General features: G+C 41.6%; 1 protein-coding gene across 1 annotated transcript in view; it reads left to right on the top strand.

Moving 5' to 3' along the window:
* Window positions 1-25,740, top strand: part of uacab (uveal autoantigen with coiled-coil domains and ankyrin repeats b) — a 53,515-nt gene that overhangs the window by 11,456 nt on the left and 16,319 nt on the right. Inside the window, 6 exon segments of the mRNA XM_069190592.1 lie at window positions 13,342-13,472; window positions 19,671-19,759; window positions 21,079-21,143; window positions 22,392-22,449; window positions 24,735-24,805; window positions 25,142-25,248. Coding sequence (XP_069046693.1) covers window positions 13,342-13,472; window positions 19,671-19,759; window positions 21,079-21,143; window positions 22,392-22,449; window positions 24,735-24,805; window positions 25,142-25,248 — 521 coding nt within the window.

The following is a 25,740-nucleotide window of genomic DNA, read 5'->3' as shown; positions in this document are numbered from 1 at the left end:
ACTGGCTCCTGCTGTGAGCTGCTATTTAATTTACGGTGTACATGGAGAGCAGCAGCTCTTAAAAAAAAAAAACAACTTTTTTTATCCATTTAAATGTCAGAAAGGTAAAAAACAATGAAGGTAACTCCCTCCCCCCTCCCCATGACTGCTTATTGCCACACTAGAGGCACTGCACAGTAAGCATTTCCCTCCTTCAGTGTTGATTTACACCTGGCATCATGGATATTATTTTCTACTGCACGGATTCAGTAATAGGAGGAAAGACAGGTTTTGTTGCAGTGATAGGTGTGACTGGTCTCTCTCACTCAGGATCTAGATAGTGCAGGGTACTGCTGTCACTTGATTTCACAGTGAAACAAAAAAAGAAACATTTGCAGTAGCTAGGTGATGCTGGGGAGATGTATCTGCTTTAAGATGCATAGAGAAAGGAGTAGGAGTTTCTATTCACCTAAAGGAAGGTGGCCTTGTGGGTTTCTAAAGCATAAATGAAGCCCACAAGGGCAGTCCTAATTTAGTCAGGACAAGAGGAACATGCACTGAAGTGTAAAAAGGCTTCTTGTTAATACATTACAGTGCCCTCTAGATTAATTTATTTCCAACATGAAATGGGAACAAAAAACATCGCATAGCAGAATCGCTTACAGGTTGGATAATGTCTTGCTTAAAATTCTCATGTGATACTGTAATCATAATAGTATTGTACAGGGAGAGCCAAGCCAGCCATCCGTTTTCGAACTGCTTTTTCCAGTTCAGGGTCACAGGGGAGCTGAGCTTATCCTGGCAAGCAGCGGGCGCCAGGCAGGATACATTCCCGAAGGGGTGCCAGTCCATCACAGGGCACAGGGCGTATTTGCCATAAATTACTTGACCTGGAGAAAGCAGGAGTCTTATTTATTCACTTCTCTGTGTATTCCTTTAAGACAAATTACAACAGATCAACAGTAATATTCTGCTCTTTGGAAGTGCAATGGAAGCCACTGTAACTATAGAGCTTCTGTTTCCTTGGGCTATAAATGGCAGTAGTACAGTACATGGACAGCCTTCAGTAGTGGCATGTGTGATCTTGGTTAAGGTTGAGGAGCTCTGCGATGAATGCAAAATTGTCATTGGCCTATAAGTACCATGACAATCGAACTTATACTGTATGTGTATCTACAAAAATCCCCCTTTTTTGAATAATCCATAAAAAGCCGAATCAGACACTTTTCTGCTGGAGTGTCTGCTGTAAGAAACTTAAGGCCAGTGGTATAATGGCCACGCTAGCTGGAGAGGGTATAATTGTTTCTTGCCCCCATGGGCTGTGAAGGAATGGGTTTTGGAGGCAACCATACATGCGAAGCAGCAGTCACAGATCTCACAGTCACAGTGTAGCATTTATAGTAGAGTTGTGAGGCCTAAGGGCAGACCACAAAAAGAGGTAACTCAACCCTACCAGACATTTGAAGGACAATTGAGATTGTCAAGAATTGAAACGGTATCATATTGTCACATAAAATGAGAATTCCCACAACCAGATATTGTGGGGTTCTGGTATGTTTTGAGGTTGTTTTGCATCTCCAGGTCTTAAAGCCCTTGTCAAGATATGGGAATTTTTGGGGTTTTGTTTTGGTCAGCTGGTTCTTTTTGCCAATAAGCTTAAGCTTGGCCAGAAATGGACATTCTGTCATGATAACGATCCAAATTCACAATGGATTGGTTAACTGCACACGAAATTAATGTCTTCAACTGGTCACCTCAATCTGGACGAACATTTCTGATTTTAACTTAAAATAGCAAATTGCTAATAGAAGTCAAAGAGTCTGAAGCACATGGAGCAATTATATACAGACGTAGAAATGAATGTTCATATAAATTTCCCCCCTGAACTCGCAGTTAGTGTAATTCCTTTCTGAGGAAGATTTACACAATGCTGACTACAGGGAAGTAAAAAAAAATCAATCCTTCAAAGTAAAAAGGGAAGACTTAAATAAGGGTAAGAAAGTATAGTCAAAAGTAAAAAAAAAAGTAGGCGCTAAATTTGGTATTTAAGAGGATTTATAGCTGAAAATCTGCTCAGTTGTTTTTTGCTGTATTGTTCCCCTTGTAAAAACTCAGAGTGATGTAAATGTTGCATTAAAATTAGTTTTGCAAGATCCAAAGTAAAGATCTTACATTTAAGTGACTTGACCCTTCATATGTTAATATCTTTTTTCATTAAAAATAATTCTTAGACATGTCAGGCAGAATGAGGTCATTGCATTGTTGTTTCACTATTTTGCCACCAATCACTCTTGCTTTTCAGGTAGAGACAAATGTAAGGATATCTGCACTTTCCCAGCGCTGCCACAGCCACCATGGGGGAGAGATTACCATGCTAGGGCTCTCTGCTGAGTTGGGGGGACCGCAGATTATGTGTCTGCTTTGTTCCAGCTGAGCTGCACACACAGCCTGGTGTAGCTCCACAAGCACGCAGACGCTAATCTGCTGATGAGAACAAAAACGCAAAGCCATTTGTCCAGTCAGAATGTTTTTCTGAATTGTGCTGCGGAACTGAACATCCGTTGTGAAGTTTAACAGAATGTAATTTTAAAGTATACTGTGATAAATTAAAATCCCATACAGTTGTGAAGTGAAAGCTTAATTGATTCTATAGTTTCTGAAACTTTAGGGTAATGTCTGCTCAGCAGCCCTGGCAAAGTATGTAGTACTGCCCTCTAGAAAAAATGGAGGCATAAGAAATCACTTGTTGACACTAATCTGGAAGATGATCTTTTTATTTGTCAGATGCATTGAAAATTAGTTTCGATTTATTTTCTGTAGTGAGATAATCCCCTTATAATTAACACTTTAAAAATTGACCAATTCGCTTCTTTTTTTTTAACTACCCCTTCTTAAATTGTCCTTTTGCTTTGAATACTAAATAGCTTCCAGTACCGTTGGGGCCTGCATGCCTGACTGCTGTTGTAAGTGTAGTGAGCTGTACAATGGTCTGTTAATCCTGCTCATCACCCTGTCTCTGGGGCGCACTGCTGAGGCAGCTGGTTTGACTCTGAAGCTGTGGGTGCTGAGCCTGTACAGTGTGAAACATGTTTAAATACTCTGGATGCTTGCGCTGCGTTGAGCAACGTTACCAGAGGTCTTGGCAATGCCATATGCAGTGAATTGAGACTTGAGACTTTTTTTTTCCCTCCGTCACACTTTTGCTGCAGCCAAACTAAAAAAAAAAAATCCTTACATTTATCAGAACAGCTCTGCTATTGTTCAGGAAACTCTGTCCCTCCATGGGAACCAAATCCATCTGAATAGGACTGGTTTTTGATCAGCCTTAGCTGAGGGTTTTATGTGTTTGTGAGTGCTATACAGTATGTTGCAGTGTTTGTTGTTGGACAATAGGGAACCATGCATTTTGGGCAAATATAGCATTGTTTCATTGAATACTGTCCTTTTTCTCGAACTGATCATTAATGACATGTATCATAGGAGCTACCTCAGTGGAACACACAGGTGTGTAATTAAGGTCTACCACCACTTTGTTGTTGTGAGAATACTAGCATTCTGAGGTTGATATAGCCCAGCAAACTATCGTCACTAACAGGGCAGCACTTTTAGAAGTGGGGATCTTTCAGACTTTGTTAGCAGAACAGCATTTAGAAGCCTGAAAAAGATTTCTTTGATCCATTTATGAAAATCTTCATCCCTTCATTGTTCATGGAGCACTGAAAGACTATAGAGAGAAGTTGGGTTTCACTCTTGGAACTGCTGGTACAGGGCCTAGGAAGAAGTGAGCGAGTTTGGGAGATTTGTTAACAAAGTATAGAAATGGCAAGGAAAAGTAAATATAAATGGAAAACGTTGTCCATTTGGAACAACAACTCTCTACATTTTGTCATGTACACTAAGAAATTTAAAATCCTCGCCTAAGATGGATGGTTTAAAGTCAACACAGAAGGAAAAAAAGTGGGCGGTGTGATGGCTCTGTGGCTAAGGATCTGCGCCTGTGGCTGGAAGGTTGCCGGTTCGTATCCTGCGGCCAGCAGAGGAATCCTACTCTGTGGGGCCCCTGAGCAAGGCCATTCACCCCAGTTGCTCCAGGGGCGCCGTATAAATGGCTGACCCTGCGCTCTGACCCCAAGCTTCTCTCCCTGCCTGTGTGTCTCATGAAGAGCAAGTTGGGGTATGTGAAAAGACAAATTCCTAATGCAAGAAATTGTATATGGCCAATAAAGTGAACTTAACTTATCTCATCCATAAAGCTGATTCAAATGATTTTTAAATAACTAGCATTAATTTACTGCAGTTTTTTGAACAACTGGAATTAACTGACTAGTTTTTTTAGTGCACTTTGCCTCCAAAATAAGTTGCATAAATATCTTGATTCAGTGAAACAGCCAAGGCTCCAGTTGTAGGTAAGCAGGCATTCAGGGGCAGCATAAACAAGCTATCTGCCTTCCCATCTGGATGTCATCTAAAAGCTTGGAACAGAAGGGGACACTGCTGGCCAAACAAAATAAGCAGCTCTGTTTGTTTTATTTCTGAAAGATGGACATTGCTATTGCAGTGTCTGTAATGAAAATGTGTTGGAGGAAATTGTTGTCTCCTTAAGGCTCTGTACATGAAAATGAGCAAAACATTGGACCCACTGAGGTTACAGAGGCCTCCCAGATATCTGAGGAATTTATTTATCTTTGCCAAAAGAATGCAGAGCAAACCAAAACAACAATCAGAAGATACTTTCCTTCAGCATGCTTTGGTATTGGCTGAATTTACACATTTGGGCTCAGATTTATTTCTTCTAGGTATATACCATGCTTCAATTTATTTATTTTTATTTAAGAGCTTTATCTCCCTGCTTCCACCCCCACTGCGATTACAGACCCCAGCAGCAGAGCCAGTCTGAGATGACCCAACCACAACATTAACTTGACTGGAATTTTTCTTCTCCCCTAATGTGGTTGTTTCCTATTTTTAAATTTGCATTCAAGGGTGGTCGATCTTTTTAAGATTAAAACAAGATTAATTGAAAGGGAGATGGAATAAATCTCTCTTATCTGTATTTTATAGGAGCAATCTTCTCCCTTTTTATTGTGGGCATTATTCAGTAACGTGACATGACTTTCAAAATAACCCAGTGAGAACTAGTCTGTGAAGTAAAAGGCCCAGTACTTTTTCTCGTATGCTGCACTTCTGCATCCTACCTGAACAGAAAGTGATTCCTAGCAGTCTAGAGGAAAATGAGAAAGCTCCCCGACAGTGATGGGTTTGTCATGACCTTGTTGATACTAGCCCTGTCCTTTGTATCGGTGTGGAGCTCATGTAAATCATCTGGACATGCAAAGATTGCCATAGCCTTGAGGGCAGAGGGTAGGTATTCAGAAACTGACAGGTTCCTCCCAGCACAGGAAATAACATTTCTGGATTAAAACCCAGTCTCCTTTTCTTCTTGGTTTAAAGATCTTCCCTCCAAAGAAGATTATTGATGGTGTTTTGCCCTTGGGTTTCAGGAGCATATTAAGCGGAAGATTCCAGGGAACTTTGCACCATCTAGAAAGCCTTTTGAAGTTAATTTTGCCCATAGCACCAAGTCAAGTAACCAGACATTCGTCATCAAGTATGAACATACTCCTTTCAAGTCTTGCATCAGCAGATTTTGTGTGGAACTACACTGGCAGGAATGTATTTTCTGCCTTTAGTTTTTAAGGGTCTCTTACCAGTTGATTTTTTTAATATATGTGAAATATCAGAGTGTATGTGAGGTAGTGTTTTTTCTAAAATTATTAGTGAAAGCACATGAAACTCTCAACCTTTGCTAAAAGAGCTCTTCAGATGTCACTGGTCAGTTTCCAGGAAAAATAGCATCGAAGTATGCTCACAATCCCGTTTTGCTACCATGACATTAATTTATTGCATTGCATAGCTAAATACGGAGCTGATACTTAGGCTGGCAGTTAAATTCATGTTAGATATATTGCGGTGTTATCATATGTACATAGAGATGAGTTACAGTTGTGCTTTATACTGTATTACAGTATGTCTTTGACATTAACTGTTTATATACCTGTTTAAAGACCCTGGAATACTGCAATTGTGGTCCAAAAGAATGCCTACTTTAATAGGAATGCTAACCCTAGTTTGAGGCTTATTGGCAAATACAACTTTCTATTTTAGGGTATGCACAAGACTAAATATTGCATAAACTATTGGGCGTGCCTGGTTGCAGGAGTGTTCTAAACAATTTCATTAAATGTATATGATATATGATTTTAGATTCACACACTTTTAACGTACCTTAAAGGAATTGCCATTGAAAAGCAGCATACTTATTGTACCTGCAATACAGAACTAAAGAATAAAGTGAAGGCAGGACTAAACTGGCATTAAACAGCTCTTTAAAGGCATGGGGGTGTTGCAGGAAGTCATGTTAATGCATAGGTTGTAGCAGAGGAACCAGAGACCTGGAGTTTTGGGTCATCTTTAACCAATATCTAGATCGGGTGTTCTCAGTCATGTCCTAGGGAAGCAAACTGTCTGCTGGTTTTATCTCAGCTGCCCCTGTAATCGGCAGTGCTTCCCAATTCTTCTTGTGCCTTTTTTCTGCGCTCCGTTCCCTGGTTTCAGCATATAAATGTCTAGAGAGCTCAGTCTTTTCTCTTGACCTCCTCTCTTATCCCAGGCACTGTTACTGCAACACATGCATCAGCAGTGGGGGAACTCCAGCACGTATAGATGTTTCAGAGCGGGGGGAATTGTACCCTTTTATACCTGTGAAGATCACCAAGTGGCTTGAATTCGTCTGAAAGACTGTGCCCTTTTGCTTACCAAGACCCTGAAACCTGGAACATCTTAGGAGAGAATTCAGAGGTCAGAAGGCGGTTGCCCTTCACCCTGTACTTGGAAGCGGGGAGGAGGGACCCCAGGGCAAGGGGTCACACATTCCCATTCTGAAAGTGTGCAGCAGGGGCCCAGCTGTCTGGGGAGTCTTGTGGTGAGCTTGTGGCAGAGGGGGAGGGCTGTGCTGCTCCATGTGCTTATCAAGCAGGCTGCTTCTCAGGGCTCTTCACTATCTGGATTACAGCAGTTCAAACAAATCACCCCTTAACTGAAGCACCCATGCTCATTTCCAGTGTAGGGCACAATGGTGCACTCTTCAGTCTGTGTATATCAAGTGCAGTGCACAGTGTGTGTCGGAAGAAATATTCTTTTAACATGAGAGGCACTGTAATTCCCGGATGGCTGATCTTCAAGGATTTTCTGTTTTTCATCTCATTTGTGCTATTAGATTATTGGCCTGATTAGAAACTTAGTCAACAAATTTCCATGTTTTTTCCCCTGTTTTTAGTAATCGAGAAGCAGAACATCTCTAGCAGTGGATCTCTAGGAGTGGATTTAGAGCAGATTCAAAATACAGAGCCTGTTCAAAAATGAACTTGGGTTTCTCAGTGTTTTACTTTCTAGTTAGGAATTTGTTCTTCTGTTTTAGTTAAAAAGTTATAAATCAGAAATCAGTCATGTGGAAACTTCCCAAATGTTTACCGTACAGAGTTCACAACCACCATCTTGGCTACAGTACTTCTCATAAAAGATTATAATTCATTATTTCTGTTTTGCAGGGGATTTGCTAGACTAGCAGACTAGTCAGTTGTAATTGATGCAAAACACCTATGTTTTTTTACAGAATACATGATGTTAATAACCCAAATAATATTGTAATTAATAATGTTGAGAATGGATTTTGAATAACATTGGGTTCATTTGGATTCTAGCTGTTGTGAGGCAGTTGAGATGAAAATTTTTAAAAAGATGGGCAGCATAGTGGTGCAGTGGTGAAGATCGCTGCCTTACAGCACTGGGGCCCTGGGTTCAATTCCAGGGGCGCCGTGTGTGTGGAGTTCATGTTCACTCCTAGTTTGTGTGGATTTCTTCAGGTGCTGAATGTTTCCTCCCATAGTCCAAAAACACACAGGTTGGGCAATTGGCTTCTGGGGAAATTGTCCCTGCTGGGAGTGTGGGCATGCTTGTATCTGCCCTGCAGTGGACAGGGGTCCTGTCCAGCTCACATTTGTTACTTACTGGGGCAGGCTTCTGCTCCCCCCTTCCCTCGTGACCCTGTTTTCGATAAAGAAAATGGAACCTCTATTTGAAAGCATTTATTATATTAATTTGGATGGGGCAATATCCAGCTAATGTGCCTCACTTACTGTGACATATTTTCAAGCAGCAGTAATGATTTTTGCACTTGCTTGCAACTGGTGTAGCCTCCTTGGATTGCAGTTGTGGAGGCATAAACCAAGCCTCAACTTTTTCTATGTTAAAAGCCTTTGTGGGAATGACAAACTCAGTTACCTCCTAAAGCTGACATTGACATTCGACAGCCTCTTGTATTTAGTGGGGTTTTTACACAGGGTGGGTCATGGCATTTTCGAGGTAACAGTAGGAACCTCCACATAAATTGTTCAGGAACAGACTTTCATCATAGAAAACTAGATTTCTGTCCTGGATTGTAAAGGAAACACTCCCACTTTTGATTAGTTGGAAATATTTGAACAGTTTAAAGGGTTTGGTAGGACTTGCATTTAGAATTGAATGCCTCTAAAAAATCACATGCTTTATTCTATTTTTTACCTTTTTATGCGGCTCGGCAGTTGTAGCGATGGTAGAGCAGTAAATTTGTCGGGCGCTCTGTCTCTGGGATTGGCACCACTTGTGTGGTGGAGACAGCCTGCTGCCGGTCTAGCCTTTCTTTAGCAGGTTTGCATAGCGAGGAGCAGTCGGCTTTCTGGACACTTGTCAAAGATCAGCAGCATTCCTGAGCCCAAGGATTTCTTGCTAATTAAAGCGTCTCTTTGCCAGCATCTTTAGCCAGTTGCTGTCTTAATGCCTGGAGCTTCTTGTTGTTAATTCCTACACATCAGGTCCTTATTTCGCCTAATTTTCCTTTTTACTCTGTCATTTTCGCCCTTTTTCGTTTTTAAAGCGCAATGCAGCTGTTCTGGACCTAGAACAGACTTTAGGACAAATAGGTGTATGAGACCAATGTCTTTACAAGGCTGACCCATTGTACTTGAAGCGCCTTTAGCATTTATTTCAACTGCATTAGCATCGGCATTTATTCATTTTTTACGACACCTTGCAAGTGTTCGAATGATGTGCGAATGTGAGACATTTTCGGTTTTAAGGGTTTACAAGAGCTGTGGCTCCAATTGTTGTACATTTAGTTAATTGTCCACAGTTTTATTTTCTTTTGGGCCCTTGGTAAAGGCTTATTGTTGTCCTCTTTCAGAAAGGAATCTGGGCTGCAGCTGGTCATGAAGGATCATGATAAAATGCTTATTGAAAACCTCTGGTGTCAATGTTATGAATCTGGTCCCCCTACATTCTTAATTACTGAAATGTGCATAATTAGGCATTTTTACCCTCCTGGTGAGGTCTATGATCAGCAGATGAGACTGCAGGAAAACTCCTGCAGGGTTGTGTCTGTGATGCCCCGGCTAGCTAACCTCTTTTAAGCTTAATACTCTTTAATTTCTTACAGACAGGCTTGCTTTGAAGGTAGCTGGGACTCTGGAGGTCGTCAGATTTTCAGTGTTATATTAGTTGTTAAATGTCTAATCGGTGCCATCAGAATGTGCTGCAGTGACATTTTAACTTTGCTGGTATTCTCCTAGTCTACCCCCGCTAGTGTTGCTTCATGAGAAAGACAAGTGTTTCACATGTCCTGACTTCCTGTACTGCGCTGGGTTAAGTCACAGTGGTGCTGAAATATCGGGCAGTGTATTTATTGCCTATGATTTCATCTGTCAAAATAAACCCTCATTAGCCACTAGCAGGGCTGGGAGAGCTCATCTCTCGGGCTGGCCGGATAGCTGGCTGTCAGGAAAGAGCCCATTAATTAGGCTCTGTTTGCTAAGCCACACTGCCAGTTCAGACGCTTGAGTGATGGATTCTGCTACAGTACTTATCTTAATATGCACAAATAAGATATCGCCGAAATCTATTTAACAAAATCCATGAGCATATGAAAAACACATGAGTTCTGATGTGTAAAATGTGTAGTGATGGGTGTCTCGGTTCTCCGAGGGCTTTGTGAATATAATATAGGGAATCTGTTTCTGTGCGTAGTTGGAAGGTTTGTGTTGTACAATTTATCCCCACTTCTGTCAGCCTGCACTTCCACTCTTTGTATTCCTGTCAAGAAAGCAAAGGGCTTCAAACAGTAAATGAACTCGTTACAATTTCTGTTAACACGCGTATCTAGAGGTCACTCTGTGTCAAGTTAATTACCATCCTTCTCAGATTTCTGTAACGATCGTGAATTTGAGCCTGCAATTTTGAATAGTTTTGTCAAATGACTGTTTAGACCCAGACCCTATTTACCCCCTTTTTAATTCAGGAAAACAGAAACAAAGCTTTCCATATAATCGCATATCTTGGGAACCGAAAAAAGATACCACAATTAAATTCTGTCCAAGGTTAGATCAGTGTTGTGACTGTTACGTGTGTCAATCTTAGCTTGATATGGTCCACGCCACTTTTTTCTGCTTTTTTCTGCTTATTTGACACGCATATACGGTAAATTTGTGATGACGAAGCCGTTATAATAAATGTACAATGTTTTTTCCATTGGTGAAACTTTGTCTGGATCATACTTGCTTCAGACATTATCGCATTTTGAAACCTGCATGTTTCTTTTATGTGGAAATGAAGTGGCACTACCCTAGGTACTGTATAAATGGTCATCTATCATAAACTACCAGGGGTTCACTGCTCAAATTTCAGATTTGCTCAGATGACCATAAATGTCATGGAATGAAACTAGACTCAGTCTGGCAACATTTTGTGTGTTAATGAGAAGGCTTTTTTACAATCACTCATGCATTTTAATTTCGTATAATGCAAAGTTTTATGAATGTCAAGAACCGTGTTTCTGTAATGCCATCCGCACCTGGTCAGTCTCATTTTCTTGTTCTGGAGCAATAGAATGTGAATTTTCTTGAATAAGGTGTGCTCCAGCACTACATATCCTGTTAGTGATCTAAGTGTTGAAGTTACCGTCTTAGATGGTTCCATTCATGCGCTTGGATAGCGGACGGTAATTTGCAGAAAGCCAATGAAATGTGCTACAGTTTGGTTGCTTTAGAAATGAATAGATACAAATGTTGCAAATCGTGTTTGTTACGATTTCTGTTGAATGAAGCAGTGTGAAAGAAGACACCTAGCCTTTAATATCATAAATCATTCTGAAGGCCTTTTCACATGTTTTTACAGTATCGCAGTAACTCCTCATTTAACACGCCCCTCGCCAGACTGGCAACAGCTGTAAAATGAGACCTAGCTGACGCAGGGCTGGGGCTGCAGTGTGTGTAAATTAAGTGTTTTCTCCCCTAGTGCCCCCCCCCCCCCCCCTCTATATTTTTCACCTCCAAATAAAAAGCTGACGTCTCCCTTTGGAAATAGAACCCATGTGTAATGTTTACCACGAAGGTACTGCTGGGCCCAGCCCGCCCCTAGACAGCTGATTGTAAAAGCTGACACTTAATCCAGCTACCGTGCAGGGGGATCATCAGCTCTGCTTCCATTCACATTAATAGCAAACAGACTCTTGGGTCCTCTTGGGGGGTTAGCCAGGGGCTGCTTAAATTTGACACTGTAATCCCCATAGGTGCATATTTCTAGACGCTCGGTGCATACCAGCGCTAGCAAGGTTCCTCCTCGGCCTGGCTTCTTTTGCTGTCAATAGCCGCTGATATGCAGTTACTCATGGATGGAACATGCTCCGGATTTATTCTTGGACCTGTCCTCCTATCATTCATCGCAGAAAGGTTGAAGGGTCAGTAAATAAGGAGGTGACCAGTCTGAGAGGCTGTCTGCACGCTGTTTACTGGGGTATTTTAAACCCGCGGGAGGACACGTATTTAATGACGGGGTTGACCATCCCGCCAGTTGGTGTCACAACAAGACAAGGGAGCGCTGAGCAGGGCGCTCCTCGAGTGGCGGGCGTGGGCGAGTGAGCGCTGCTTGCAGGGAAGGGACAGCCTGGGGGCAGACTGCCCCAGCACAGAGGAGGAGCCGCTGTACCCTCGCCTGGGCTGGCCCAGGGCCGGCCTCCCTCTCCGGCTCGCGGGGCACCGGCACTAGCTCGCGGAGCGCGGTGGAGATATGAAGTCCCGGGAAGACGCGCTGAGCCGGGGAGCACGGGGAGACGCCTCCACTTGCTGTTTCGCGAGCCGAGCGGGCCTGGAAGCTCGCGGAGCTGGGAGGGGGTTCTGAGCAGACTGCAGGAGCTGCTGCTTTTGCTGTTCAGTGCGCTGGCTGGCTGGGCGCCTGCTGTGCAGAACCCAGGAAAGTTTAGAAGCATAGTCGCCTCTGCTAGGAACCGTTTCACCCAGCAAGATGAGTCGATGGCTTGCCTGCACCTCTGCGTACCTTGTGGGTATTTTGGTGTTCATTTGATGGCTTAACAGGGTTTTGTTTTCTGTAGTGAGGAATCTACTGTACTGGTGTAGAAAAACTGTCAGTTTCGTTTTCTGTTCCTTTACAAATGAGATACTGGAAGTGGGATGGTTTTACTGCATGGTGTTTGTTTTTGTAGAAACTATGAAACTAAAAATCGAAAAAAGACTGTTGTTCCACAAAAGGCACTGCGGTTACTTTTGAGAAATCTGATGGGCTTGGAAGATAACTTGTGCTCACTTGTGAAATCGGATTGTTTACATGTTCTGCATATTTTTAGCTTGCGGTCTAAAGCACCCTGGCCGGGGTTTTCTGGGGTGAATATAGGTACCGTGCCTCTGTAGTCTTGATGCAGGTGTGCTTGCGAGGAAAAGATAAGCAGTGTTTGGGGGATTTCAGATTATCGGGCTAGATAGTTCACTGTGTACTTTAGTGGGAAAGTCAAAATAGTAGCTTTGCAAAACAGACTATTTATAACTTGAACGCTGTGGAGCTAGAGCCATGTTATAATTGAGTGGTTTTCGGACACTCCTCTTGGCAAAGTGAGAGACGGTTTTCACTGGCTGCTTAATTTCTGCTATAACTTTTTATAACAATTATAACAATTTCTCTGCAAATGGTTTGGCTCTACTGATCTCCTCTTTGAAAGGTCTTTTTGTTTTAAAAAATGCACAATGTGGATTAGTTCATAGTAACGTCATTTTTTAACATCACTTTTTTTCACCAAGTGCGGAATCCAGACGTTCTCTCTGCTTTCGGACGCATCAAGTTGGTTTTTGCACGAGCCTTCGCATGAGCTTGTGCCTTCCCGGCGCGGCGCGAGGGGGGGGGGGGTATTGTCGGGTGTGCCGAATGCGGGCTGTGAGGGGGCTCCTGGCTGTGCCTGTTGGCCTGACGGTGGCGCTCTCTCTGCAGAACACTGACTGGAACAAGTATGATGACCGGCTGATGAAGGCCGTGGAGCGGGGCGAAGCAGACAAGGTCTCGTCCGCGCTCGGCAAGAAGGGGATCGTTCCCACCAAGCTGGATGTGGAGGGCCGATCCGCGTGAGTACCCCAAACCCCTCCCCCCCCCCCCACAGGTCCGAGACCCTGAGACCACTCCCATTCTCGCACTGCAAAGCATTTAAAATGTCTGGAAGCGCTCCGGTTGAACTGGTTTTTAAGGACAAGAATGGAAAAATATGCTCCTTTTGGTTTCTGGACTTTCAGCGAGAAGTTAACATAAAATGATTTGTTTCATTTGTTGTTTTTTTTAAATGCAGCCCATTCTGTCTACTGTTCATTTCTTTGAGGAAGATGATGTTTTCTTCTTGAATGCCACCTTTAAGCTGGTTTTATTTGAAGGTCCAAGAAGCAGCTGTTGGAATGTGTATCAGCCTTCATTAAGTTATATTCTGAGTTTTCTTTGACACTGCAAAAAGTCTCAGCTTTCACGAAATGATATAAGTTATAATACCAAACTATCTCAGGGTCATACATGACCAGTGTCGCCTAAAGTATTTTTCTGGTTATGTAAGGCTGTAAAACTGGATGAATGCAATGTTGTTCAACGTAACAAAAATTAGAGTTTAAGCCAATTTTAATTCCAGAACAGATATTGTAGTGATTTTGTGCTTTATTTTATTGTTTAATCTTTAAGATGAGGATGGCTGATATTTTTCAAATGAACAGGACCTGGGCTATATTCAGACGTTTTCTCAGTAATGATATATTGAGATTGGTATTTTTGCAGATTTTGCTCTTTAATTTTAAAGTATTGCTTTTGTGTCCAGATTCTCATCTAATCTGATCGTGTTTTATGTAACCGATCTTTTTTTTATTTTTTTTATTTTAGAGAGCCGAGAATACCATTTTAAATACAGATAACATTATCCACCAATCCTTTTATAATTCAAATTTGCCCATGTACATCACACATGGAAAATTCAGTCCGTTCTTATCTGTTCCTTTAATATTTTACAATTAGTGACCAATCATTTTTATATTTTTTTGTCCGTATAATCTAAATAGCACACTAATCATAAGCTTCCAGTTAGCAGCCCTGTTTTGACTGTTGTTGCAGTGTCTTGGCTTTAATTATGTGAAGCAGGAGACCTCTTATTATGGCTTTGCAGCCCGGTGGGAAATGTTTCTGTGAGTTGGCACAGGACACATCAGGAGTCATGTCTCATCATAAAGTGATGGAATTTCTCAGAGCTAAACGAAATGCATCTGTGACGTCAAATTGGACTCATTACAGTTCACAGAAATAGCTACAGTTCTGAAATAGGTAATGATGTGAAGTGAAAGTAAGGGAATTGCTCTGATGTTAGTAGATTTGTGGCTCTGTAGCTCATTACTTGTACAATAAATCTGACCACAGTCTTTCTACAAAGCCTTGCATCTCTGTGACCTTTGGACTGATCTGTTTTCTGTACTAAAAAAAAAACCCAACGATTTAGGTTTTAAAACATTTGTTTCATTGTATGGATTTCATTATAGTTTCGTGGTTCATAAGCTTGTATCCAGATTGGGTCCACTGGTCCCCAGTGGATTCGGACTCTGTGAGCGGTCAGTGGCCTGGACTCTGCTGTGGGAAAAGAGCAGCTCACTGCAGAACCAGGTGGAGGATCTGCCAGCTAGTAGTGCTGGATAAAGATACAACCATATCCACATTAAACTGATTCACAGAGTTTGCTCTCAACGTCTTGACAGATTAGGTAAAAGGCTGATGCAGTATTGTCAGTAATTACTAAAAGTGCAGCCTTTACAATGTGTAAGAGGCACAGTTGTAGTATGCTGCATAAAAAGGGGGCAATCAAGTTATTAAAAGGAAAACAAAAAGATATTTATAAACCTAAATGTGTTGTGTAGAATTTTTGGAGTAAACCAAAATTATGCAAAAGCCTATGTAGAGCCAAGCACTTGATTGTTGAAGTAAACAATTGTGCTTCAGGTAAATCTTTGGATGGTTTGCCTTTAACTAGGCATCTTAATTGTGGTCCACATGCTGGTTTTCCATGAAGAATCGGACTTGAGCGGACGCTCGTCAATCCCCAGGATTGTGATGCCTGTTTGTGATAAGAAAAGCACTTTCATTTGCAGCAGCTGCACACACATCCCTCTGAATTAGTATCACCCGGAGCCCCCAGCAGCACTATAATTGACACATCCAGAGAACGCAGTGTAAAGCACTGCACCAGCTTGTAAAACGCCGTGTAGATGATTGTAGGAGGATTAAGACACTGGAACCAGTTCTGAGAAGACCTTCGTGTGAACAAGCTAAAACTAATATCTTATTGGCCGTTATTCTGATTGCAAGCTGGTGGTCACTGCTTTCCTCTGCGAGACTGGCCTTATGATATAGTTTCACCCTGTTGCAGGAGTCGGGGTCTGTAAATGGTTGAGTGCGTCTTTTACATTTTGTTCCTGAAATGATTTGCAGTGGGTGGCACAGTGGTGAGCATTGCCGCTGTGCAGTGCTGGGGACCTGGGGTTCAAATCGGGAGCCGGGGTGCTGTCTGCGTGGAGTTTGTATGTTCTCCCCGTGTTCGCGTGGGTTTCCTCCAGTTTCCTCCCGCAGTCCAAAGACGTGCTGGCAGGTGAGCTCGGTGGAGGAAAAGTGGTCCCAGAGTGAGTGTGCGCATGTCCGTACTGGTGACTGTGTGCCCTGTGTTGGAGTGGCCTCCTGCCCAAGACGTATCCTGTCTTGCTCTCGTTGCTTGTTGGGTTGGGTTCCGGCTCCTTGACCCTGAATTGGATGAAGCAGTGCGAGAATGGATGGAAGGATAGATGGAGGATTTTCAGTGTTTAAGTCGACATTGACACTTACTCCTCATCCGTATCTGTTTGTCTTGTGTTATTCCTCGACTTAAGACTGCCTCAAAGCACATGTCTTAGTCGCAGTTGTATAGATGCAGCTTTTTGGGGAAAAGTGAAGGAAGTAATGTAGGTTGGTAAAGTTTGTGTTTAATAAAAGAGATTGCAAGTTTAATGCCTTGCAGATGTGTCATTTCATTGAAAAGATGAGGAACAAGTTTTAAATTGCTCACCTGCTTTGGATAGATAAACCTGATAAAATAAGCTAATTAACAGCTAATGGCCAGTGTTCTAAAATATATACTGTAGCATGTGCTTTATCGATATAATTATCTAAAAGAGAGCATGCCTATAGCATAATTTGCACTAACATGGCAAAGATAAAAAAATAGTTGTTAAACTGCAGTAGAACTATACATTCTGAACTGTCTTTTCATTTCCAAGCATTGTACAGTATTACAGTAAAACATGTTCTGCAGACTTTTCCCCATACCTCTTATAGACATTGCATCATTGTTTTAAAATTAGTTTGATCCAAGTGCTTTTTACATTTCTCTGCATGTTCTATTAACATTCATACAGAATAAAAGTCTCATTCCATGTTGAGTACATGTTTCTTCTCCTCGAACAGCCCAGTTTGATGTCAGTCTTTACATGAAAATGCATTACATTATCTTTGTCATCTTGACAATACAGACTTTACAAGGTGTACCTTTTGAAAAGGCTGGTGAGATTTGTCTGTTTAATTATGTCCACCACACCTAGTTTCATTTAAACAATATCTTCTGTGCTTCTTACTCTTTATTTGGGTATTAGGAGTCAAATAGCATTATGTATGAAACATGAGCTACAGCCTTACAGTGTTAGAGCCAGTTCTGTAGTATAATAGGAAGCATTCTGCTGCGTTTCATGTTCAGCTCAATTCGCTTTTCAAGTTGAACTGTTTCTGAGGATTTTCGGCTAAATGTGGTTGAAAAGACAAAATCAGGTGGCAGAACATTCTTATATCAAGAAGACAAGGTGTAAGACATGGCATACCCTTCAAACTTGAATACCCTCTCAGATGAGTGGAAGAGCTTAACACATCTTAATCGAGTTATTGTCTTCCAACTCTCATGTCAGATCTTGATTTGAGTTGTTTTATAATTGGGTAGTAGAATTGTGAATAATGCATCAATAACTCAAACCAGGAGTAGGACCGGGGTGGTGAAGCAGTGTCTAACATTAGCATTAATGGATAGCTTACAAGACGAACCAATTTTAAGTTTAACCATTTTAAAAGTGATATTTTTAATGACACTGTGAGCTATCTTGGCTGTTCATTCTCCCCTGTAATCCAGAATTCATTTTTCTGTTTGTCAAATTTTACATATTCACACTTCCCTTTTTCAGCGCTAGGCCTGTATCTCCCATTCTTTTAAGTCTGCCACGCAGTCTGTGTGATGCAGCAGTTGGAGGTTATAAATAACCACCTGGTATACAGTTCAGGAAGTCCTGCAGCAGTTTTTAGAAATGGGGTATATGTTCAGACATCTTCAGTAAACTGATCTAGAAAAGCTTGTCATAAGGCAGGCCAGTCATTGTCTAGAGTGGTTTTTACCTTCCGTTATAAACCATATTCTCCCTTAAACCGCTTTTTATATTAGGAGCCAATAATGATGCATGAATGCATTCATCAGGTCTCTTCAAACAGTTGATTATACCCTGTCTTACTGCTTACAAAGCTGAATATTTTTAATAAGTTCTCAGTTTGCTTTTCAAGGACTGTATTCTTGAAGGGCACTCGAGCTCTGTGTGCCAAGGGAAGATGCCAAGCCTCAGGGCATTGTGGGTCCATCTCCTGTGTTGTATTGGCTTAATGGCAACGAGCACAGAATCAAGGCTCATATCAAATTAAATTGGAGGAATGTATTGAGATCACACAAAAAGCCACTGACCATTCCACTCCTGTAATAAATACTTCTTCCCTTACTTCTACAATTTCCAATAACCCCGCTTCTGTGGTGAATTTTTTTTTTTCCACATCTACATCACTTCTCTTTACCAAGAACCTTTATCGCAGTTATTGGCTATTGTACTGAAGTCTTCTTGTCACCTCTGTTATTTAATTATATCTTACATTTTCATCATGGTGTTATAATGTATATTATTCATTTCCTAAAGTGTAATGAGACTCAATAGGAAAATTCTATATATAAAAAGTACAGTGAAGAGAAAATCTATTTTATCAAAAGCATAGAAATGTGAAATTGAAAGAAACAGGTTAAGAATTGAAGCCTATCGAATAAAGTTTGTAGTAAGATTTATTTTTTTTCTTAAGTCAATTGCAGTGTCATTAAAGAAATTACTTTATCCAAAATGTTTTTTTTTTAATTGCAAATCGTTATTCTGGACAAGGAAATGGTTGTAATATTCTACTGTAGATTTCTGATATTATCTGAAATGTGTTGTCGTGATTATTTTTTGTTCTCTGTTTCTGCGAATCTACAAAGAGGGTCTGACAAACCACAACCCCTCTTTTTTTTTTGTTCATCAAGGGCCTCTGTGCCTGATGAGCTTTCTGATCGATTCCACTGGCTATCCCTCACCCTAGTGACCGCCATGTCACACATCCTCTCCCTTGTGGACAGGGTCCAGTCCAGCTCTTTCCCCACTGAGCTCACAGCAAAGCCTTTACAAATGCACTTTCTGTAATTGCTAGGATATTTAAAGAGCTGTAACAGGACGGTCTCATTGTGCTGAGGCTTAAAATAAACCTAAGAAACTCATCTTTGGGGAACAGCGGGCCACAGTCATGAGCAGGACGGGGGAGAGAGTCTGCTCCGCTGTGTTAGTAGAATAGATGCCAAGGTGTGCTGCCGTCACAATTCTGCACTCTGTTTCAATCCAGCTCCGGGCTGGAGCAGATGTGGTCTTTGGGCTCCCCTAAGTCAGGATGGTACTGACCGCGTAACAGCAAACACTTTCATTTATCATTTGACATGGTGTATAACCAATGACAAAAATACATTAGAGCGTGCACTTTTATTGTTCAGACCAGCAATATGCACTCTCAGTACCGCGTAACGCATATAGATTGACCAAAGAAATAACTAACTACACATTCGTATTGAGGGTTTTTTTTTTTAACTAAAAGGGACAGTTAAACTTGTATCAAAAGGGCTAAGTAGCCACAGGTGTCCCATAAGTGAAAAAGGGTAGCCTAAGACATTTTAGACTAGCAGCATTTATTCTGTGGTAAAGTTACTGCTCTCACTGGCTTATTATAACCACTCTTTTCTTGATGATTCGGCGGCGACATCAAACACCAGGTCCTTCTCTGTCTGGAGCTGGATGGAACAAAGCACACCGAGTTCTGGTGGGGGGACCGATGTACACAGGGGGCCTTTGTATGGCTAATGGCTTGGCGCACCGATCCATCCACATCTTTCTGTTGCTCTTCAGGTTCCATCTCGCTGCCTCCAAGGGGTACCTGGATTGTCTGAATCTCCTTTTGGGCCACAGTCTTGACATCACTGCAGCTGATGCCACAGGTATGTTCGCCAGTCCTAGGGACCGGAGCATGTAGTCAGGTGGTAAGGGCTTTCTGAAGCCTGCTGCTCGGAGTCAAACAGGCCCCGTTCACTGACCCATCAGCAAGTGGCGTGACCTCGCATCATGGTGCTATTTCTGCTCTCTAAGGCCTATATAGATATCTTTAGGCTTTCTTGGTCTAAAATCTCTTGAACATGATTAGTTTCTCTCAGCTGATTTTTACAGTAACTGAAAGAGAGAGCCGCTTCTTGAGGCGGTTATTTAAAAACAAAAGCAGGAGAAGCTTTTTAGCAAAGAGGTCACATAGAGTAGTAAACCTGAAAGATGTCTGGCTTGATAGCAGTGACCTCACCATTGATCAAATTGGAGAGAAGTGAGAAGCTGAATCTTTTGAAGTAAGAGGAAAGTTTTAAGGAAGTTAGATTATGCTAAAAGTGGAATTCAAGGTAAACACTGGGGGTGACACCACTACTCTTAGAAAGAGTGCATTAGGAGCTTCAATGTCTAACAGTGGAGATATTAAATCGAGATCCTGAGAGGGCATCGAACACTGCAGTTTCCTCACACTGGGGCAATGGTTTTGCACTCTCGCCTGCTATTTATTTTGCATTGATAGGTAGTTCCTTGGTTCTAAAAAGAAGTAGAATCCTGCTTTAGAGCAAGATAAGAGATTGAGTCAGAGCTCTAGCTATTAAGTCTATTAAGTACATCACAGCTGGGCTCAAGATCGTAGTTTCTGCGGTTAAGGTATTGGATAAATTGCTTACTGTAAAGGGGCAAGTCTGCTGGGGGATGATGATGAGCTTCTTTTTCTTATCAGGTTGATGTTGGAAGTGGGGAAGACGGTGGATACATTTCTAGCTCACCACCACTTGCATAACGAGTGGCTCTTGCAGTTCTGTAATCTTTTTCAGAAGCTGTAATTGGAATTAGCAGAGAAATCCATTATTCTGCTTTAATCAGACTCAGTGATTCTTAAATTTAGTGCTTTGTTCCATCGCCTTAGAATCTACATACCTGTATGTATTTTACAGCTGCTAAAACCAAACTGGTTAGAGCCACTAGTGAAGGATTAAATATTAAATATTAGAAACACCCGAGTGTGACACATCCCTAGTGGTTCTGCAAAGTGCAGCTGAAATGAAAATACTTGAGATTTTGCAGTTTATTATTAAAGCTCCCTAAGACAAAGACAAGAGTTTTGTGTGGTTTATTAAAGATCCGCGGAAGTCTGCAGTTCTGGTTTTGTGTTTTATATTGTTCAAATATCATTGGTTTAGGATGTTTGTTCACTCTTCCACTGTGTTCTGCCTTGCAGGTAAAAATGCCTTACATCTGGCTGCAAGAAATGGGCACTCATTGTGTGTACAGAAACTGCTGCAGGTAACAAAACCAATTGTCATTGCAAGAGACTAATTCAATATCGTCTATACATATTTGTCCTTCACTATAATCTCCCTTTTGTGAGAGGAGCAGCAGGGCGTTATTTTGGGTATAATGATCTGTTATGGAAAAACAGGGTGAGTACTTGTCAGAGCTGCGCCTTTGTCTCCACTGAGGTAAGATGACACACCTGCCATCACGTCCCCAAAGTGAAGGGTGTGACATCTGTCCTGCTGTCCTTATTTTGGCTGCAGTTATATAATGTACATGGTGACTGCCTCTCCTGTAATTAATATCACGTGTTATTTGCATAGGATATATTGCGTTACCTGCGTATGTATTGTACAGTAAATAACAGTGAGTGTTTTGTGCATACAGTAGGTATATTGAGGAGGCGTAGAATTAGGGAATGATTTGTGTTGTTCTGTAGAGAAGTGGATTTATTGGGATTAAGCCAGTGTTGACATTGCTGCCCTGCAATCAGATGCCTGATGTTTGTGCCATAATCGTACCGTAGATAGCATGTTGGCGCTGTGTCCTGTCTAAATCCTGCTGTCTGTCCCAAGGTTTTGGGTTTCTGCGTCTCTGGTTAGCATCACTGGTCATCCGAGTGCCGTTCTCATTTGGTACCCTTGTTGCTGTAGAGAGAAGGGTTTTTATAGACCAGATGGGGTGGGCCAGCGGGACTCAGGGGCACCAGAAGCCTGAGATCAATTGCACTTCACTAGACTGTCCGTGTACTGTCAGCTGGCTTGAGTTCTTCAGAAGCCCAATCTTCCTTGCTGACCTACTTACAGCTCCTGAAATTCTACAAGTGGCAAATCAATTTTAACACAGCCCATTCAGGAACAATCTCTTTGAGCCAAATGGTCTTTCACATTAGATACTGGAGACGTTGCATTTAAATTGCACTCTTTGAGAAGGAGATTCATTCTGCCATTTTTCCAAGGCAAATTCAAAAGGTATTTTTCCCTTTTGTCCTCCATCTCCGTTAAGATCTCATTTAAACAATCAAGGTTTCTGCTAAACCTGACTTGGAGTTCAATTCACTGGTTGTTACCCGCACTGATCACAGTACTCAGCTCAGCTCAGAATACTCCTGCTGTGTGTAAAATCATAAAAAATTAAGGATTACAGAAGTTGGATGTTAGAATGTCATTATTGTGTTGTGCTGTACCTTCATAGAAGCGTTGACCCGTTATCATGAACTGCATATGTTAATAGTCACTGACATTTTTCTTGTTGCAGCACAATTGCCCAGTCGAGAATGTGGACCTCCAGGGGAGGACAGCTTTGCATGATGCAGGTGAGCCCTGAACTCCGTACCCTCTCATACCCGAAAGGAGACCTGTATTTCCTTTTTACCACTCTGTGGCCTTAGGATATAACTGGTTTAGTGGTGCTGCTAGTGACTCTGTGTGACTGGCTCTTACATTATGTTTAAAGTGAAGAGACGGGTACATCTGTATCCATTTGTACTGCTGGGCTTTTACAGGAGCAATCAGTGTGAACTCCATTGCTCAATGGAACTACATCAGTGCATTCACACACCTGGGATTTGAACCCACATCTGCAAGTTACAAGTTGAGAGCTCTTATCGCTATTCCACACTAGTGATTTAGCTATCAAATAATAATGCTATCATTGATTACCACCTTTGCCTTTGAGCCATTTCGAAAGCTTTTTTTAAAAACTATTTTCAGTAACATCTCTTTATTTCAGTAGGGGGCAGTTCTTTAATGTCACTGCCAATATTTAGATCCCATATTAGTAATGATCAGAGACAGAAATAGTGGCTGAAATCTTATATTCATGGGGAAGAGAGTGAAAGAGTGTAGGGGAAGAAAAAACTGCTGCGATATAGATTAATTTTAGTTCTGGAGAAATAGAAACCATTTAGTCATGGATCATGTCATGCAATTAACAAATGATAAAATATCTAATTTGCTAAATATATGATCAAACGTACTTCTTGGAACAAAATAAAATTTTGTGCAATCAACGCACGCAATGTGTACTAGCAGAGCACATTAATGCATTCCTAATGTATCTGCTTTAACAAGAGACAGGACAAACAATAACAGTAATAAAGACTGTCGGAGCAATAATTCACCTGGCTTGATCTTTTCAGTTGAATGACTTTGGCATAATAAGATTTAGTGGAAAAAAAAATGAAGCTTGGCGGGTAAGGTTAGGGAGGTGTCCCAAACGAAACACTTCCTCATCAATTATGAAAGTAAAGGTTAACCAAGTCAGAATTCTAAGGTGATATTTTATATTACCTGTTTGTAGAAGAGTGAGTTTTATTTTCCGTTTTAAACCGACGTCTTCCCTTTACCTCGGGAATGGGAAAAAATGGATGCGTCTAATTCTTAAATTGAAACAATCAATCACCAGACGTTGCCAAGATGGGGGCAAATGATCAAAATCTTTCCATACTCTTTTAAGAAATGAGCCTGGGAATGCTTATCGACTGAGAATGCACTGGATTGCTTTTTAGGCGGAATGAGAGAGGAGCAGGTGATGGCCTGCCCATTGTGGAGGGCAGGCTGCCTGGTCTTCTCTGACATGTCCTTTCACTGGGTCTCATGGTCACCAGTTTCTGCACAAGATGATTACCTCAGCAGGAGCTCATATAAGGGTCTATTCCTGAACGTAAATAACAATCATTAATTGATTGATTAAACGTTTTATGTTTGGCATGCTATAAAAAGCTAGTGGACACATACACATTACTGAAGCAGAAATAGAGCTAAAATACAGGATCTTTATTTTTAAAATGCAGGAGCTGTTGTTCCTTTACACTGCAAATTCTAGAAAGAGCAGAATGGCACACTGCTGTCCCTGTAACCTGTCCAACCCAGTGGGCAATGGTTATTGGAGGTGCAGTGACATTCAGTTAAAGCAAATGTGCACAGACTACACAGGGGGGCCACAACGCCCTGCCAGATTATGCAACAAAATGCTCATCTTCAATCTGACAGTCTAGCAATGTAACTTATGTGGTAATGATATTAATTACAAATTAGTAAGTGTTCACTTATACATACTAATAGCAATGTAACTTATGTCCAAACATAATCTAAAGAATGTTATAAGTAAGCATGTTTACCTGATTAGTAAATTCAACATATATAATTGAAAATGTGTGAATGTTATAGGCAGATGATGAAGTCGGGCACTTGGGTGAAATAATGGAATATCTCAGCCAGTAACCAAAATTTCGCTGAAGTCTGTTTCACAGCGGTCTGAGAGCAGTTAATCCTTGCTCACTGGTAGTTTCCGAAAGAGAACAGTCCTGCCCTAAGTAGGGCTTCAGAGTCCTCAATTACTTTTATGTTGCAAGTAAAGACTGACTCCAGCAGCACAACAGAAAGAGTTTAATGTGCAATTACAGCTTAAGATTGGCTTTATTTACGGCCATAACGTGCCCAAGGAGTGCTGGAAGTCCCGGGGAAGTCCTAGATGGTCAGATAGCATGACTGCAAGCTGACCAGCAAGAGCAGGTGGAAGACCAAGTGCCTGATTTCACTGCTTGCCCACATCACATTGTTTTTTTTATGCTAAAGAGCTGTTTATCTTGGGTTTCAGTGATGGCTGGCTGTTCCTCCAGTGTCAAGCTGCTGTGTGATAGTGGGGCTTCTGTAAATGCTAAAGATTTTGTAAGTATGACAATTAAACCTGAATGGGCATACAAATGATAGACTTTTCATACTGGTTAGAACCTTTATGTCTGTTATATGAAAATGTAAAGGGATAGAGTAAACATTTTGGCACAGCTAAAAACATGCGTCTGACTTTTTCTCAGTTATAAGCGAAACTGAACTGAAGCAATGACATGTCTCTAGGCTTCTTGGAACAATCGGTAGGAGCAAGCCCATTTAGAAATGCGTGTCATCTGTTCCTCCACCTCACACGATCGCTGTTGCGAAGGGCTGCCCAGCCAGTGACTGACTGACTGACTGACTTTCCTCTCTCTCTGTCCATCTCCCTCTAAGGACGGCCGGACACCTCTCGTTCTCGCCACCCAGATGTGCCATCCCTCCATTTGCCAGCTGCTGCTGGAGCGCGGGGCAGACATCGGCATCCGAGACAAGCAGAACAAGTGCGTAGCTCGGTTCACACAGGCTGAAGTGTGATTATCGACGCTCATCGCCCTGGGTGTTTCTGATCTCCTGTCAGCTGCCATTGTTGTTAAAGTTGGTTTTTGTTTGTGAAATTTTGGAATTTTGTCATCTATAAATGAACAAGAGGGCAAAAACGAGGTTCAAGGATCTCCCGAGTATTTTATGTAGTTTTACTCTCTGGGCACATTCCCTTTGTTATAATAGTACAGCATTGATAATAAGGGTATGTTCATAGCAGTGATAGTAAAAATGCAGTTGATGGGCATCTCCAACTTCTAACGTCTTCCACTTTTCCTGTTTTTGGCGATGATTTCCCTACACTTCATTTCCTTCAGGGCACAAATCTGGTACAACTGTCCCATTCCCAGAAGAATGAGTAGAGATTGGAATACAATAGAGTTTATGTTTCTGTTTATTTCTAACGATGCTGCAGTATTAAAAAATCAAAGCCACATGATGTATACAGTCTG

Source organism: Lepisosteus oculatus, chromosome 5 (genome assembly GCF_040954835.1).
Source record: "Lepisosteus oculatus isolate fLepOcu1 chromosome 5, fLepOcu1.hap2, whole genome shotgun sequence".
Classification (NCBI taxonomy): Eukaryota; Metazoa; Chordata; class Actinopteri; order Semionotiformes; family Lepisosteidae; genus Lepisosteus; species Lepisosteus oculatus.
The sequence above is the reverse complement of the archived record's forward strand: the minus strand, read 5'-3'. Positions and strand labels throughout refer to the sequence as shown.